Below are 15,505 nucleotides of genomic sequence, written 5' to 3' on the forward strand. Positions count from 1 at the left end.
AATGTTGAGATGTGTTAAAATAATTTGGTTTTCTTTCTGATGTGAAGACAGGAGGGTGAGGGTGCTTCATGGAATTTAGAGCGATGTCACCGACAGAGTGAATTAATCAACAGTCAAATCCAAAGAGAAAAGGTCAACTACCTACTTTCTCTTGGCAGAAAGCATTGGGAAGACGATTGTTCTCACAAAGATTCATTACTTTTTGATGCTTTCCAGAAGTGGTGATGGATTTGCAATAAACCATCTACTTTTTTTCCTCTTCTTTTAAATCTCTCTCACATATTTGTAGGGTAGCTGCCTTGGTGCAGAAAGGCTGCTTGGATCCTGAAACCACCCATATAAGCCCACGTGGAGATCAAACCTATGCTCTGGACTTGTCGAAGCTATGCCTTTTGCTTTGTGCTCAAAGATGATCCTCACTAAATTTTTGTTAAATTTTTTTTTTTTTTAGCACATGTCAAAAATGGATGCTGGCTTTGGTAACTGCTAGATTTGGCTTTGATGAAGATCATTAGAAGTTTACTGTTAGAAGGGCAAAAGTTGGTTGATGTTTCCCCCCACCCCCTAGAAGATATAAAGTGAGGGCTTTTTAAAAAAAAACAACAACAACAAAAGCCTTATTACATGCTTATATGTTTTGTATGTTAAATCCCATAATACTCTGATTGAATCTCCATTCCACAGATGAGGGAACTAAGTTGAATGACTTGCTGAAGATAAATAGGTGAGGGACAGAATTCAGAATATAGTCTGACTACAGAAGCCATTACTCTTTTCAAATAATACTGCAGCCAGAAAGTTATTTTTTTTTCTATTTGAAAATGATTTGTCCCTAGAAGCATTCACTGACCATGGCAAAACTTTAATTGCTCTTTCCATGCCATAGCCTACAAGCTATCCATGAGGAATAGCAACAGTTAAAAACTACTCGCCTGTAATTAAGTCTTGGTTCCCTTAACAATTCCACCATGTAATTAAACTTATTTCTCCAACAGGCAGATATGATTCACTAAAGATTTTAAGAAAAGCTATTTATATTAGACTGTTTCTTGCTCATAGTTAACCATGGTCAAGTCTGGGCTTGGAAATGATGAATAGGAGGAATGTAGAGAATGCTCCTGGCCCAGAACTTACCAACGCTAAAGCTGTATCAGAGGGAGGGTGTGTTTCCTGTGTAACTGGTGCAACTTCTAATTTATTTCTGCTCATTATTTCCCTAGATGAATGGGATGGGTAGAAAGGCAGGTTTTCTGATATTTATCCTTTTCTTGTGGGATCCTCCATTAACTTAGGCAGCAAATCTCATAGTTATTAATCATCAAAAATAGAAAATGTCTCTTTTTGAAAGAAGTAATTATCAGAAGCCTCACTATGTCTTTAAAAAAAAAAAAAAGATCGATTTGCTACCATCAGTACATTCTGTGACTATCCTCTGAAAAAATTTGGCATACACCACAAATAGTTTATGGAGCATTTTCCCCCCTCCCAACTGCAATTTGGCTTAGCATAAAGCACTAAAGACTAACCATTAAAAAAAAAAAAAAGACTAACCATGCACTGGTGGCACATACCTATAATATGAATCAAGCAGAGAGCTGAAGCTCAAGGTTCAAAGCCAGCCAGTCAAAAAAGTGTATGAAAGTCTTATCTCCAATTAACCAGCAAAGAAGCTGAAAGGAAAGGTATAGCTAAAGTGGAACAGCTCTAGCCTTGAGTAAAAAAGCTAAAGGACAGACAGCACCCTAGCCCTGAGTCAAGCTGCAGTATGGGTGCACACACACACACACAGTGCTAAGGATAGCAAGAATGACATTAAATTACACACCTTGTTATAGTGCACAGAGACTTAAGTATCTGTATAAGTTTAATTTTTTTCTCACTGTACATGTAAATCAAATATTAAACGAAGTGTAACCAAAAGTTTTCTAGAGTTTAAAGGAGTTAAAGTTAAATGAAAAGAGGGTCACTACTTAGACCCAGATACCAAATAAAATGGCCAAATAGAGAATGCACTGGCTGTGAAACAAATAAAACCCAATTGCCTTCTCTGCCATGGGACAAAAAGACCCCAAAATAGTCTCTTGTTTTAATTCCCCAAAAGTAAGAAACGAATGTATGTACTAAAGTACTTACTGTATTTTCTTGGTTGAGTGGCTGCTCTGAGAACACTGTGCAATTAGTACCTGGAAAACAATACTACCTCTTCAGAGAACTGGATGAGCCCAGATGTTGGAGATTATGATCTCCTGAATGCAATGGAATTTATGTCAGGAGACTAAAGAGAAGAATCAATTTATGACTTGCTCTACCTGTTTGCAATATGTGCTCAGCTTATTGTCTGTCCACATTATGATGCACAGTGATTACAATGCCGGGGAATTATGCACAGCATGTGACCACCATCGTTAAGTTTAATAGAGGGGCATTTGCCATTTTTTACTCTGCAATCTGGTTCTATCATATTTGCTCAATCATTACCATAGGACTGTGTTACAAGGCAATTATTTCATACTAGTTTTAACTCTCAGGGAATAGAACATTTTTCTCCCATCTCTCCTATCTCCTCCCTTCATTCTAGGCTGACCTCAAATTTCCAACACTAGGATTCAGCTGGGTATATGTATGGACGGGCAAGTAGTTCTTGTCTTTGTTCAATTCTCTTAAGTTCCAGAACTACAAACCTCATGGATGAGCGTCCTTTGTTGTAAAAAGCACATCCACAAGACAAAGCACCTCAAGCTTATTTTGAAAGCAGATGGGGGGGCATCAGGCCCTCCTCCCCCCCTCCAAACAGATGAAAACTCAGAAGTAAATCCTAAATTTTAAACTCCCTTTTATTGAAATATAAGTTTGTTTAGTATATTTACACCACATTGTATGCACATATATACACAGAAGGAAATTGTCAAATAAAAAAGTTTTTCTTAATAAAAAATTAAAATAAAAACAAAGTAAAGTGCATGGAACTAATTTTTTCCCCCCATCTTCTTCTTCTGGTGAACCATCATCCTTGTCAACATTTTGGTCAGTTAGGAAGGGCAGGGAGAAATTCATTATGTGACTCAGTGCATAGATAGATCCAGTCCTGAATTCACACCCTCTGGGGGCAAAACCGACAGAAGTTCAGGAATGAGTCAGACAAATTGTCAGGGTCTGTAGGGCTCCCCAGGGCGTGGAGGTCTTGCTGTCTTTGTCCTATCCCGGCACTGAACAGTGATCTCACCATTGCTGTGCTGGAACAAAGGGAGAACACAGGAAGGGGGCTCCACCATTCAGTGTCACCGCCTTGCTCGGGGAGGGGAGAGGAGGCGACAGCGGTGGGGAGGGGGTGTCACCAGCGCTGCATTTGGTAGGAAACTGCAGAATTAGCTCAAGGGCTCCCACGGAAGTTTTCCTTTTTGGGAAAGGGAGAGTTGTGGGGCGGGGCAACCCCCGGCAGCCAGTTGCTTTTTTTTTTTTTTTTTTTGATCGGATCCAATCTTCAACGGACACCGGAAAAGAATCCTTTTCTAAACAAGAGTGAAAGGGAATGTGAAGCATCTCGCCCATCTCCGAACTTGGAAACGGCGTGGAATGAAAAGGAAGGGACAGGTGGGTGAAGCACAAGAAGTTTTCAGACACCTTGGCGCTCAGGCCACCGGCCGGGCGTGGGTCGCTACCGTCCCCATCCATGGGTAGTGAGTGGCGATTGAATTCAAACCTCGGGTCTCCCGGTCTTCCATGAAGAGTTAAGTCCCCGGCCGGCGGCCGTACTTGGCTTTGCAGTGCAAAATGTGCTTGGCGAGGAAGTCGAGGCGGCGCTGCAGGAGCTGAGCGTGGGGGTCCGCGAGCGCGGCCAGCTCGGGGAAGCGAGGCTCGTGGCGCCGGTAGAGGCGCAGCAGCCTGGCCGCGGCGTCCTGACCGCGGTGCAGTTCCAGCACGCGCCGCGCGGTCCGTTCGCGGAACACGCACACCGACTGTAACAGCGGCTCGTTATACTTGTCCCACATGCCGGCTACCCGGTAACCGTGCACCAAACCCGCCTCGTTGTCTAGAAACACCAGCGCCCCGCCCGGTCCGCGGTGCAGATTGCTCGTGGCGCGCTGCATCACGCGCGGGTCCCATTGCAAGCTGAAGAGGTTGCTGACGAGTCGATCGAAGTTGGCCGTCAGGTAGTCGAAGAGGATCAGGTCGGTCCATTGGACCAAATCCACCAGCTCTGCCTGGCTGAGGTTGGCGAGTTCGCCGCCGGTGTCGCGCAGGGGTCGCAGGCGGCCGTCCTCGGAGCGCCAGGGCTCCGGCACCACCACGTCGGTGAGGTTGGGCAGCCAGCGCGTCAGGCTCACCACGCTGCCCTCGGTCCAGTGCGCGGCGCGCAGCTCCTCCTGCACCTGCGCCCACTGCGCGCCTCGAGCCTCCACCCGGGCCAGCGCCAGCGGCGGCACGTGGCGCTGGAGGCCCAGCAAGCGCGCCAGGTAGTAGGACAGGGCCTCGCCCTGGATCTGCTCCGGGTTGATGCCGTAGCGGACACAGGCACGGGTGCCGTCGGCAAAGCGGGCCAGTCGGTTCGAACTGCGCCCGCAGCCCCCGCGATCCAGAGCCACCACCCGGGCCCCGCGCACCACCTCCAGCCACGCCGCCGCTTGGGCTTCGGAAAAGCCCCGGGGCACCTGCTCCTCCAGGCCGCGGCTCCAGAAGACGCCACCGTGCACCGTGGCGCGCTCCGCCGGCCCCCGCTGCCCGGCTGGCACGTGCCGCCGCCGGCGCTCTCCCGGGCGGCTCCGGGGCGGGCCGTCTGCGCCCACCGCCAGGGTGAGCAGCGCCCGGAAAGTTTTCAGGGAGCCGCTGCGGGAGTCCCAAGCCAGGGGCGGGGGTAGAGGGAAACGAGGCGCGGGTGCGGGGCTGCCACTCCCGGCCGGACGCCGGAGGAGCCGGTGTTCGGGCGGCGGGGAGGCTGGCAGCTCGGTTCGCGGCGGCGGCGGCGGCGGTAGCAGCCCGCCCCACAGCGCCAGCAGCGAGCCCAGCGCCAGCAGCCAGAGCCCCGCGGTGGCGGCGGCGCCCCGCATCCTCCTCCCCATGCTGCTCCTGCCGGTGCCGCCGCCGCCGCCGCCGCCGCTTCAAGCCGTGCCCCGGCTCCCGGATCCAGGCGGCGAGGCGGGCCCGGCAGCGGGTGGGCTCCGGAGCTGCGGGCGCCTGAGCCCCATCGCGGTCGTGGGGTGCCGCGGGGTTCTGCCCGGCGCTCTGCCCGGCGCTGGGAACTCGTCTGGCCGCCTCTTCTCAGCTGCTTTTGTATTTCGCTGTGAGACCCTCGGGCGGGCGCGATTCACAGGCACCCGGACCACGTGGGAGCGAGGGGGGAACCCCCTCCCCCTCCTCCGCCGCGGCTCCCCGCCCCCCGCTCCCCCCACCTCTCCTCCTCCTCCTCCTCCTCCTCCTCCTCCTCTTCCCCTTAAAGCGGCGATGATCCTTCCTGGAGGGAGAGGCGGCCCCACACTGGGTTGGTGACTTAGGGGCCGGGGAGAAGCCCGGGCGGGGCAGCGACTCCTGTGCGAGGGTGACGGAGAGGGTGGGGCGGGGCAGCACCGGCGCACCCGGGGCCCCCGAGCGGGGAGGGCTGGGGCGATCGCCAAGCCTCCTCACCCCTCCTTTGGGCAGTATCTGGTCTACCGTAAACTTCAAACACATACCCCCACCCCCACCCCCATACACACCGCCCCTCCCGACATAAAGAGGCCCGAGCCCCGGCCCCGCGGGTCCCGAGGTTCCCTCCCGAGAGATTCTCCAGGCCTTATGTCAATTCCCAGGAATGTCTGCGAGCTCCCGAGCTTGAGACTCCAGCCCCGGGAGGAACCGTCTGCAGCCAGCAACTTTGTACCGACATGTCCTGTCTCTCCCAGCCCCAGTCCCCTACCTCTCCACTTACTACCCCCGGATCAAGGCTTCTCAGCTCCAAGTTCTCCAGGTTGGAGGGGTGCAGGTAAGAACGCCTAGGCCAGTCCCCTTTCATTCGCTCGTTCACCCGTTTGCCAGGCGACGGTGTCCACGGTTCTGGTCTGGAGAGTTGAAGTCTCCAGATCTCTTACATTCAAGTGACGTTCACGTTGTGCAGTGTATCTTCGGTCAGACCTGGTGCTGGGGAAGAGAGGTGTCAGGGACAGCTCTCTAAAGAAGCGATGCTGTTTATGCTTTGCAGAGCTAAAGGCACTGAGAAGGGATAGGGTTTGCTCAGCTGCCTACAGTTAGCAAGTAGAGAAGAGGAAAGGTAAACCCAAGTCACCTGGGTGCATTCCTCGTGAATCTTCCCTCCTTCAAGAAAGTTCATTTATTATTATTATCATCATTATTAGTATTACTACTACTACTAGTAGTAGTAGTATTACCAGCCTTAAAAAATCACTGTCATTTGATTCCCCATCAGTAATTTTCACTTAAACAAAAGGAAACAGGGAAACAAACAACTCCACATTGCATTTGACTTACTGGTTTAATGGCTGAAAGGAAAAAGAGAGGGGGACAAAGAAAACTCCCCCAATACCACTTCCAGCCATCCTCGGGTTCAGTCCAGCAGGACGTCTCTTGGAAGCAAATGGCCCTCTGCCTTCCATCTTTGTCCCCCGCTGCAGCCCAGACCTAACCTGGACATCCTCAGGTTCCGTACAAGAATGGGGGTGTGGAGATGGAATTCTCCAGAAAGCCACGGTTAGAAATCTATTTCCTTACATGATTTTTTCTCTCCCCTTTAGGCATACCTTCAATTTTTCAACTGTTAGAAGAGCTAGCACTGTGCATATTTTATTCTGCACAGAATGAATATTGTGGAGTTCTAAGGAAGACACTGTAACGTTTGTGACTGAGCACAGACATTTAAAACACAACACCAGAACCACATCTGGGCCTTGTGGCCCTGCCTTTGTACACATACCTCCATATGTATCCACTCATTGCTATGGTAAATACTTATTGGCTGAGGTGTAGGGTCTTTGTTCAGTCTTTCCAGAACCACATGGTAGCTATATCATGTCTCTTTGTAGCTCTTATCTGATGAAGGGATTACAATGGCTCCCATATGGATACATCAAAATATATTAATTCATTAAAAGGAATTATATTCCTGCTCCTTGTAAGCTTCCTCCCCCATTTTTCCTACAGTGTGGAGACTATGTCTTATCAAATTTTCATTTCTTTTGCTCTCTAACATAATATATTACATGAAATAAGAACTCTATAAATTGAATTTAATTTTTTTGTCTTTGGTTTGACAACTTTTTTTTTAAGCTGTGCTTTCAGCTTGGGCAAACTATGAACAAGATCTCCACCTTGTGGGCATCAGTGGAATATCATTTAATTAGAGAAGTGTAGTGTGTGTGTGTGTGTGTGTGTGTGTGTGTGTGTGTGTGTGTGTGTGTGTGTGTGTGTGTGTGTGTGTGTGTGTGTGTGTGTGTGTGTGTGTGTGTGTGTGTGTGTGTGTGTGTGTGTGTGTGCATCCTGGGGCTTGAACTCATGGCCTGAGTACTGTCTCTTAGCTTTTTTTGCTCAAGGCCACTTAGCCACTTGAGCCACAGCTAAACTTCAGTTTCCCACTCCCCACCCCCATCCAGTGGTTAATTGGAGCCAAGAGTCTCATGCACTTTCCTGCCCAGACTGGCCTGGAATGGTGATCCTTAGATCTCAGCTTCCTGAGTAGCTAGGATTAAAGTGTGAGCTACTTTTTCATGTACATTTTTAACTGGACAATGAAGATAAACTCTGAGAATAATAATAACATAGCCTGGTGCTGGTGGCTCACTCTTAAAATCCTGGATAATTAGGAGGCTAAGATCTAAGGATCATGGTTCAAAGCCTCAAAGCCAGCCTGAGCAGACAAGTTCATGAGACTCTTTTTTTTTTGGGGGGGGGGTCCAGTCATGGTGCCTGAACTCTGGGTCTGGGCACTGTCCCTCAGCTCTTCAGCTCAAGGCTAGCACTCTACCACTTGAGCCACAATGCCACTTCCGGCTTTTTTCTTTTTGCTTATGTGGTGCTGAGGAATCGAACCCAGGGCCTCATGCATGCAAGGCAAGCGCTCTACCACTGAGCCACCTTCCCAGCCCTTCATGAGACTCTCATGACCAGTTAATCAGCAAAAAGCCAGAACTGAAAGTTAGCTCAGCTGGTAGAGCACCTTGAGCAAAAAAGCTAAGGGATAGCACCCAGGCCCTGAGTTTATGCCTTAGTATTACACACACACACACACACACACACACACACACACACACACACACATTCAGGTACACACAACCCCTTACCCCCCAATACAAAAACTGGACATAGGCCAAACTATGTTGTAGAGGTTATAGAGGAAATTCAGAGTTGGTAGCTCTGTGTTTTTAACTGTTAGCATAAGGTACACATAAATAACTCCTAGGGATCACTGGCTGAGAACTGTATTAGAGTAGCTTCTCCATTGTTTGGTAGTTGCTTAGGCACAATGCTTGGCACTTATTGGGAGTCTAAGATGAAGCTCTACAAATACCATTATCAAGTTTTGTGTTTTGAGTACCCTATTTCTACTAGTGTACACAAAATAAGAACTTAAAAGGGAATGCTCTTAAAATAATTCTCTTAAAAGGGAAAAAAGGGTGAGGGCTTTGCATGATACATGTGGGGAAAGCCCATGATTTTCAGCCTGGGAGGTCCAGCTTTAAACCCAGACACTCCAGATCCCAGGTAAGTGATGAAGAAACTGGCTAGGATCTTACATCTCAGAAGATAGATTGATTTGATCATTGTCTTGATCTTTGGTCTTAGCCACAGGAATGGGTACATCATGTATGAGAATGGGATGTTCTAACAGAAACAGCATGCAGAATGACAGATGAAGATGCATGATGCACATGTACCAGCATGTAGGCCCACAGAGCAAACATACACCCTGCCGAGTGGAATGCAGTTTTAAAATGGTGTGTGATTATTTTAATGTTTAGTAACAGCCTGGTTAGCCTATTAGCTTTCCCTTTCCTTTACTGCCCTGCCTGAAGACATCCACTCCCTTGTCTACAATGCCAAGCCTCTTTGCCTGGCATAGCATAAATCACTGGTGTGATTTCCAGCCCTCTGGAAGTTGCTTGGGGAACAGGCACTGCTTAGCTGCTCCTATTTGCACCTTTAGGACTTTCTTCATACTCCTCAGAGTTTTTCCCTGGGCCTAGACCTTCATTTCCATCAAACTTGCCCACAGTCCTGTATGAAGAATGATCTGGCTCAAGAACAGAGCCTCCTGGGGGGAAAAGAGAGGAGATGGAGTGAGCCTTGGGAGCAGGGAAGGAGGCTTGACGTTGGAAGGTTTCCCACGTCTGGCATTTCCATTTTCTGGTTTCTTCCATGGGCTAGTTTTTTTTTTTTTTTAACTTTCTATGAGTTTCAGTTTCTGAACTTGAGCAATGAGAATATAAATCCTCTCCTGCTCACAGGGTTGTTACATAGCTCGAGTGAAATATTAATAGTAGCTATAACAACAGCATCAGCAAACACTCATTGTGGGCTTTGGGTAAGGCTAAACTTCTCATGTGCTTTTACCCCATTTAACCCACTCAATAAGTAGTAGTTTTGTTCCCACGTTACAGATGGGAAAACCAAAATAATTGTTTTGAAGTCACTAGATAACCTGGCTGAGCTCCCATTACCCTTTGTAAGTTATCAACTGCTGAGGTAATGTCAAGTTTGAAAATCATTGCATTTGATCAAAGTAGATGCAACACTGATTGAATTTTGCTCTGAAATGTTCTCTGTGGCTGCTACTAAATGAAATGGTGAAGAACATGAGCTCTTATATCAGATTATATTGGTTTAAGACCTAGCCCTGCCTTTTACCTATGCCAGGATGACCTTGAGTGTCTTAATTTCTCTGTGCCTTGGTGTACTTGCCTGTGAAATGCAGCCATAATACTATTATTAGGACTGCCAGTGATAATTACATGGAATATCTAATGGCCAAGAATAACAGTGGCCCCTCATGCTTATATTCCTAGATACTCAGGAGGCTGAGATCTGAAAGATTGAGGTTTGAAGCCAGCTTGGACAGATAAGTCCTGATAAACTCGATCTCTAAAATGACCAGTAAAAAGCCAGGCTTTTTCCAGGCATGGTTCAAGTGTTAGAGTACCCACTGAGCAAGCAGAGCAAGTGAGTCCAGTAAGCACATGACCATTATTCAAATCCCAGTACTGCCCAGTAAAGAATTATAGTCATGAATCTTATAGCTTATCATGATGATTAAATCTCTACATTTGAAGTGATTCAAAGGTCACCTGTATGTTCACTGTTAAAGGTTTTTCCTTTTGAGTTCACTATTTCATTGACAAAATAGAAGTTTTTTCTCTTGCTGTTCTCTACCAAGCATCACTTGGGCTTGAGATATAATATAAGTGGTATTCCAGCCTCATACATTTTCTTTATGCCTCAGTTGGAATCTTCCCTGGAAATTATGGAATTTTCTTTTGCCATGGAGCTGGACCTGCTGTCTTCTACATGTTCTTCAGTGCATTCCTTGTTAAAAGCCCAGAGCCTTCAGTCAACCTCAGGCCACCAGCTTCTTACCTGCCACTATACAATCTTCTCCAATCCTGATTTTTCCAGAGCCTCTGAAATTATAATCCTTTCCCAGAGATGGAGACTTCCAAGTACCTTTTCTTGATGCTTCTACAAAAAGGAAGGGTCAGGTGGATGCTTTCTGAATAAGAAACCCCAATATTTTTCACACCCCTTCTGTCATGGGAAGACAGAAGCAAGTAGAATGCCCTCAAAAGGCAGTCAATTTTCATGCACCTTGATCTTGGACTCTCCAGCCTCTAGAACTATGAGGAATTGTTATTTGTTCTTTAAGCCACCCAGGCTATGGTATTCTGGTGCAACAGATACTCCCTATTACCCATTTTCTCTAAGGTACCTTGTAATTTTTGTTGTTGTGATTTTTTTCTGGTGGAATGCCGTTTTCCTTTTTTGATATTGCTATTTGGCCATGTGATCTGGATCTACCAAGAACTGTTTAACTGATCTCATCCTCATATATGTGGTTTTTTATGATAGCTACATTTAATAGTTCCCTCTTCCACAGAGGATATGTCACAAGATCTCTACTGTATCCATGAAACCATGCATAGAATTGAACCTTGTGTATACTGTGTTTTCATACACACATACACACATGCATACACACACACACACAATGCTTTCCTGTGTGTTTTGCAGTACTGACACATAGTTCCAGGGCTAATTTGCTCTTCCATGTTTTATGCTCTAGTGCCTGCTTTGTATCACTGCACATGACTTTTGGGTTCTTTATGAAAGTAAGAGTTATTTGAACACAATCACTGTAATACTACTGCGGCCAAACTGATAACCGAGAATGCTACTGTCAGGTAGGCAGCTTCTACAGCATGGATATGCTGGGATGATTCACAATCTAGGTGGGATGGCAAGAGATCTCATCACACTGCTCAGAAAAGTATATGGCTCACAATTTAGGAATCGTTGGGTTTTGCAGTTTTCCATTTAATAATTTTAGATTGCTGTTGACAATGTAACTGAAACCATGGAAAGTAAAACCATGAATACAGGAGACTACTGTGCTTACTTGGCTCCAGCTAATCCTTGGATAGCTAGGAGGCCAGGAAATGTAATAGTCTTTTAATGCAATTAATCTGTCAACTTGAATGAGTCCTACTTTTAAGAACTCACTGTGTTTCTGAACAAGAAATAAAAGTTGACACAAACCCTTTCAATTTATAGTGAGACTAGCATTTTTGATTCTCTTTGTTCCAGGTAACTCTTTTTTATTTTTTATTTTTTTGTCAGTTGTGCTGCTTGAATTCAGGGCTTGGCTACTGTCCCTGAGCCTCTAGGACTAGCACTCTAGCTAACACTCTACCACTTGAGCCACAGTGCCAATTACAGCTTTTTTGAATAGTTTATTGGAGATAAGAGACTCACGGGGACTTTTCTCCCTGGGCCAGCTTTAATGGAAGTCCTCAGATCTCAGCCTCTGGAATAGCTAGGATTTCAGGCATGAGCCATTGGTACTTGGCCCAAGTAACTCTCATTTGGGCTTGCTTTTGAAGCAGGTTGTTGCAGTTATTGGTGTTAAGAGACCAGAACCCAATGGTTGCATCATGGGTGGATTCATATAGCAAGATGTAGAGCAGTTGCCAAAGCAGATTTGAGTCTTCGTTACAGAAGAATTCTGGAGTGCACATTGGTGGGCATGACTTTCTTTCTCTGCCTTAATTTATTTCAGTGGGCATTATTTCTTGTCCACACAGTGAAAGCCAAAGAATAGGGTAGGAAGTGATGGGGCATCAGAGATCCTCTTTCTGGCACCTGCATCAGGAATGTTGGTTGTTTCCTTTTCATCCTCCACTACCCTTCTTCTTTCTGGACAGTTCTCCAGCTTCTTCCTTCAAGTTTTGTCCCAGCAGGCAGACTATATCCTGATTGGGCTAAATCAATTATGGTTCTTTTAATTCCTTGCCAATGATTGGTTAAGGTATAAGCATGTGATGCTATTCTGGCCAGAAAGACCTGAAGGGAAGTTCAATGGGAGGTTCCTGGGAAAGATTTCCTTCTGTGACAGAAACAACAGAAAAAGATGACATGGTTTAGATCTGGCTGGTAACTTTATCTCTGTGTGTGTGTGTGTGTGTGTGTGTGTGTGCATTTGCACCCATGCACACATTTATACTAGTGCTCAAACTCAGGCTGATTGCTGTCCCATTAGCTTTTACTCTCAAGCCTTCAGAGAAAAAACTACTACTACAGCTCTACCATTTGAGCTACAGGTCCACTTCTGGCTTTTTGGTGGTTAATTGGAGATAAGAGTCTCATGGACTTTCCTGCCTAGGTTGGCTTCTAAGCTTGATCCTCAGATTTCAGATTTTTTTTTTTTTGGTCATGGGGTTTGAACTTGATCCTTGGATTTTAGCCACCTGAGTGGCTAGAGTTACAAGCATGAGTTACTAGCACCAGGTTCAATTTCTTCATTCTTGAAAGTACTTGAGTGTGTTAGATTAGCTTAATTCTCTTTTGATGAAAGGAAACAAATCTTAGGCTCCCTGTGCCAGATCAGAGACAGGCCACGGCTCCTTCATTACCAATCTACGCTTGTTTGTCTGAACCTATCCTTTAGAAATTTGCTCCACAAACATTTTCCATTCAAGTAAGTGACTCTCATCAGCTTTGCTGATTTTGATCTTCATCTTTGCCTACAGTTTTATCCGGTGCACAATTAGTGATTCTAGACCTTCCCAGCTTCCTGAGGCCCATGCATCTCATCAGTCAGATAGATACTGAAGCTTAATTAAGCTTGTAAAGCGTTCTGATTTCCATCGATGAAAGGTGGCCCCACAAGTACGAGGTTTTATTTTTGTGGCTCCTGCCAAGAGTTATTATAAATAGGACTTAGTGCGATGTGGCTGAGTTCTTCGGGTGATAATGTGTCAAGACCAATCGAGGCTGCTGAGAGCAGAGATATTATCATAATGGTTCCATCATCTGCAGTGGGTGTTAATGGAAGTGGATGTGGAAATCACAGGACTGCAGGCAGTGGAGCTGGGACAGAAGCAGCTATGGTGAAATATCGCTGCTTCTGGATCTCCATCATAATCATTAAGTATATTAGCCTTGGAGCCATTCTTCTGCAGCTAGAATGATCAGGCTCAACTCAAATAAAAAATGGATGCTTTAACTCTAAATGAAAATATATTCCTTTGCTGCCTTTTAAAATCCATTTACATTAAAAGAATGGCCAGCAGGTAAGTAATTTATAACTGGGGGCTCACCGCAGCACAGACAAAGGAGTCTCTGAATTGTGAGCAGCCTATGTGAGAGACTGAGGGACTTGCAGGCTTAGGAAGACAGTGAATGCTATGGGACTACAGACTGGTGGGCAGTAGGTAAAAAAGAAGATCCATGGACACTTACTAATGATAAACAGAGGAGGCATTATATTGGCACAGCAAGGATGGTGAAAAGCCAGGTAGAAATCTTCCATCCACCAGCCTTAGTGCAGTGTTCTGGCTTCCTTACCCCCCAGTTCCATGGCCCCCAAACCATTGTCTTCAACAATACTGGCTAATAATAACTATTATGATAACGCTTATGCTATTGTCAGTTATGAAGTCTCCCTGCTCCTTTGAAATCCAGTTCTACTTGATCCAAAATCCTTTTGTGAGGTCATTAAGGATCCAAGGACTTTCTCCCTGTACCTAGGAGTTCCTTCCTGAAGTTCTGTTCTTCTAGTGTGTCTCGATGTTTACTTCCTGTTTCTAACACACATTAACATGGGTGCGAACTTTCACACCATAAACCAGCCCCTTTCCTTTCACTGAGACCAAAGAAACCACAAGGGTAATGACTTCACTGAAACTCTGACCTCATATTATGGGTAGCTATCAGATCACAGGTGCACTAAAAATAAAATTACTTTCTGGTTAAGGGTGTAAGGTTCATAGGGAACGTAAATGAATTTTGTGTTTAGACTGCTGGTCCGTCCCTACGCTCATCGTGTGTATACAACTATTCAAAAATGCAAAAAGTTCAAAATCTAAAACATTTCTGGAGCCAAGCATTTGAGAGAAGGGACCTGTACTCTTACCTGATGCTGGAGGGGAGAAGTTTCATGGTGAGTTAGCACCAGAGAGTCCTTTTTCTCCTTTGTTCTTAGCACACGGCCTTCTCCAAGCAGTTTTGAAGTAGGTCCTGCCTGTATATCTGCTGTCATCTGCCCCATTGCTGAGGGACAGAGTGCAGCCCACATACAGGGAAAAACTGTATCACACAGGATTCTTGAGGTTGGATCAGAGTGGTTGGGAGAGAAGGGAGTTGTCCTGACAGTTCTTGGCATAGCACCATCCCATGTCTCTGGACCAGACTGTAGCTTGGTAAAGACAGAGTGCAGATGACAGCAGGTAAAATGACGTACTGTCATTTCTCTTTTAGTTTTGCTCCTCCCAGGAGCCAACTCTGAACTTGCTGGTAGGAAGGTGCACCTGGGAGTCCTGGCATGTTTATTATGTGCCCTGGCACTGAGATTTAATTCTGCATACCTCCAAAAACCCTTTCACTGTGGCCAAAGGGGGTGGAGAAATGAAGAAAGAAATCTCAGAGGTCATTTCTTGCTACCTGAGAAGAAGGAATGGACATATTTTATGGACAGTCTGGGCCTGAGGAATAATAGGGGAAGGCTGAGGAATATGGATGATGATGTATTTATGCAGCTCCTTGTAGTGATATAAGCATTTTCACATGCCAGTCCTGGCTGAACTTTCCCAGCATCTTGCTAGGAAGGGGAGGGGTAGCAGGGCAGAGGTGAGTTACTGTTTCTTTATGAGGAAGGGGAACACTAAGCTTCAGAGAATTGCATGATGAGGGCTGGTGGTGTGGTACAGTGGCATCTTTTACAGCCTAGGAAGAACAAAGCCTTGAGTGCAAGGCCTGTTACCAAAAAAGTACAAAAAAGAAAAGGGAAGAAAGAAAAGAAGAAGGAAAGGAGGGA

At 46.1% G+C, this 15,505-nt stretch overlaps 1 protein-coding gene and 1 long non-coding RNA gene across 2 annotated transcripts; one reads left to right on the forward strand and one right to left on the reverse strand.

Moving 5' to 3' along the window:
- Positions 1 to 2,816: 2,816 nt before the first annotated feature.
- Fjx1 (four-jointed box kinase 1) lies at positions 2,817 to 5,343 on the reverse strand. Its single transcript, XM_070032589.1, has one exon. It carries the CDS (start codon positions 5,055 to 5,057, stop codon positions 3,729 to 3,731), a length of 1,329 nt encoding a protein of 442 aa, XP_069888690.1. The 5' UTR covers positions 5,058 to 5,343; the 3' UTR covers positions 2,817 to 3,728.
- On the forward strand, positions 3,335 to 7,169 carry LOC138833984 (uncharacterized). The gene is made up of 3 exons (XR_011373983.1): positions 3,335 to 3,591; positions 5,784 to 5,956; positions 6,723 to 7,169. It is a non-coding gene; the product is annotated as an uncharacterized lncRNA (long non-coding RNA).
- Positions 7,170 to 15,505: the final 8,336 nt, after the last annotated feature.

Source organism: Dipodomys merriami, unplaced genomic scaffold (assembly GCF_024711535.1).
Source record: "Dipodomys merriami isolate MVZ:Mamm:240054 unplaced genomic scaffold, mDipMer1.0.p SCAF_21, whole genome shotgun sequence".
NCBI classification, from domain to species: Eukaryota; Metazoa; Chordata; class Mammalia; order Rodentia; family Heteromyidae; genus Dipodomys; species Dipodomys merriami.

Excerpts from the sequence above, each read along its gene's own strand:
- Fjx1 (XM_070032589.1), bottom strand. The coding sequence starts at position 5,057 with ATGGGGAGGAGGATGCGGGGCGCCGCCGCCACCGCGGGGCTCTGGCTG.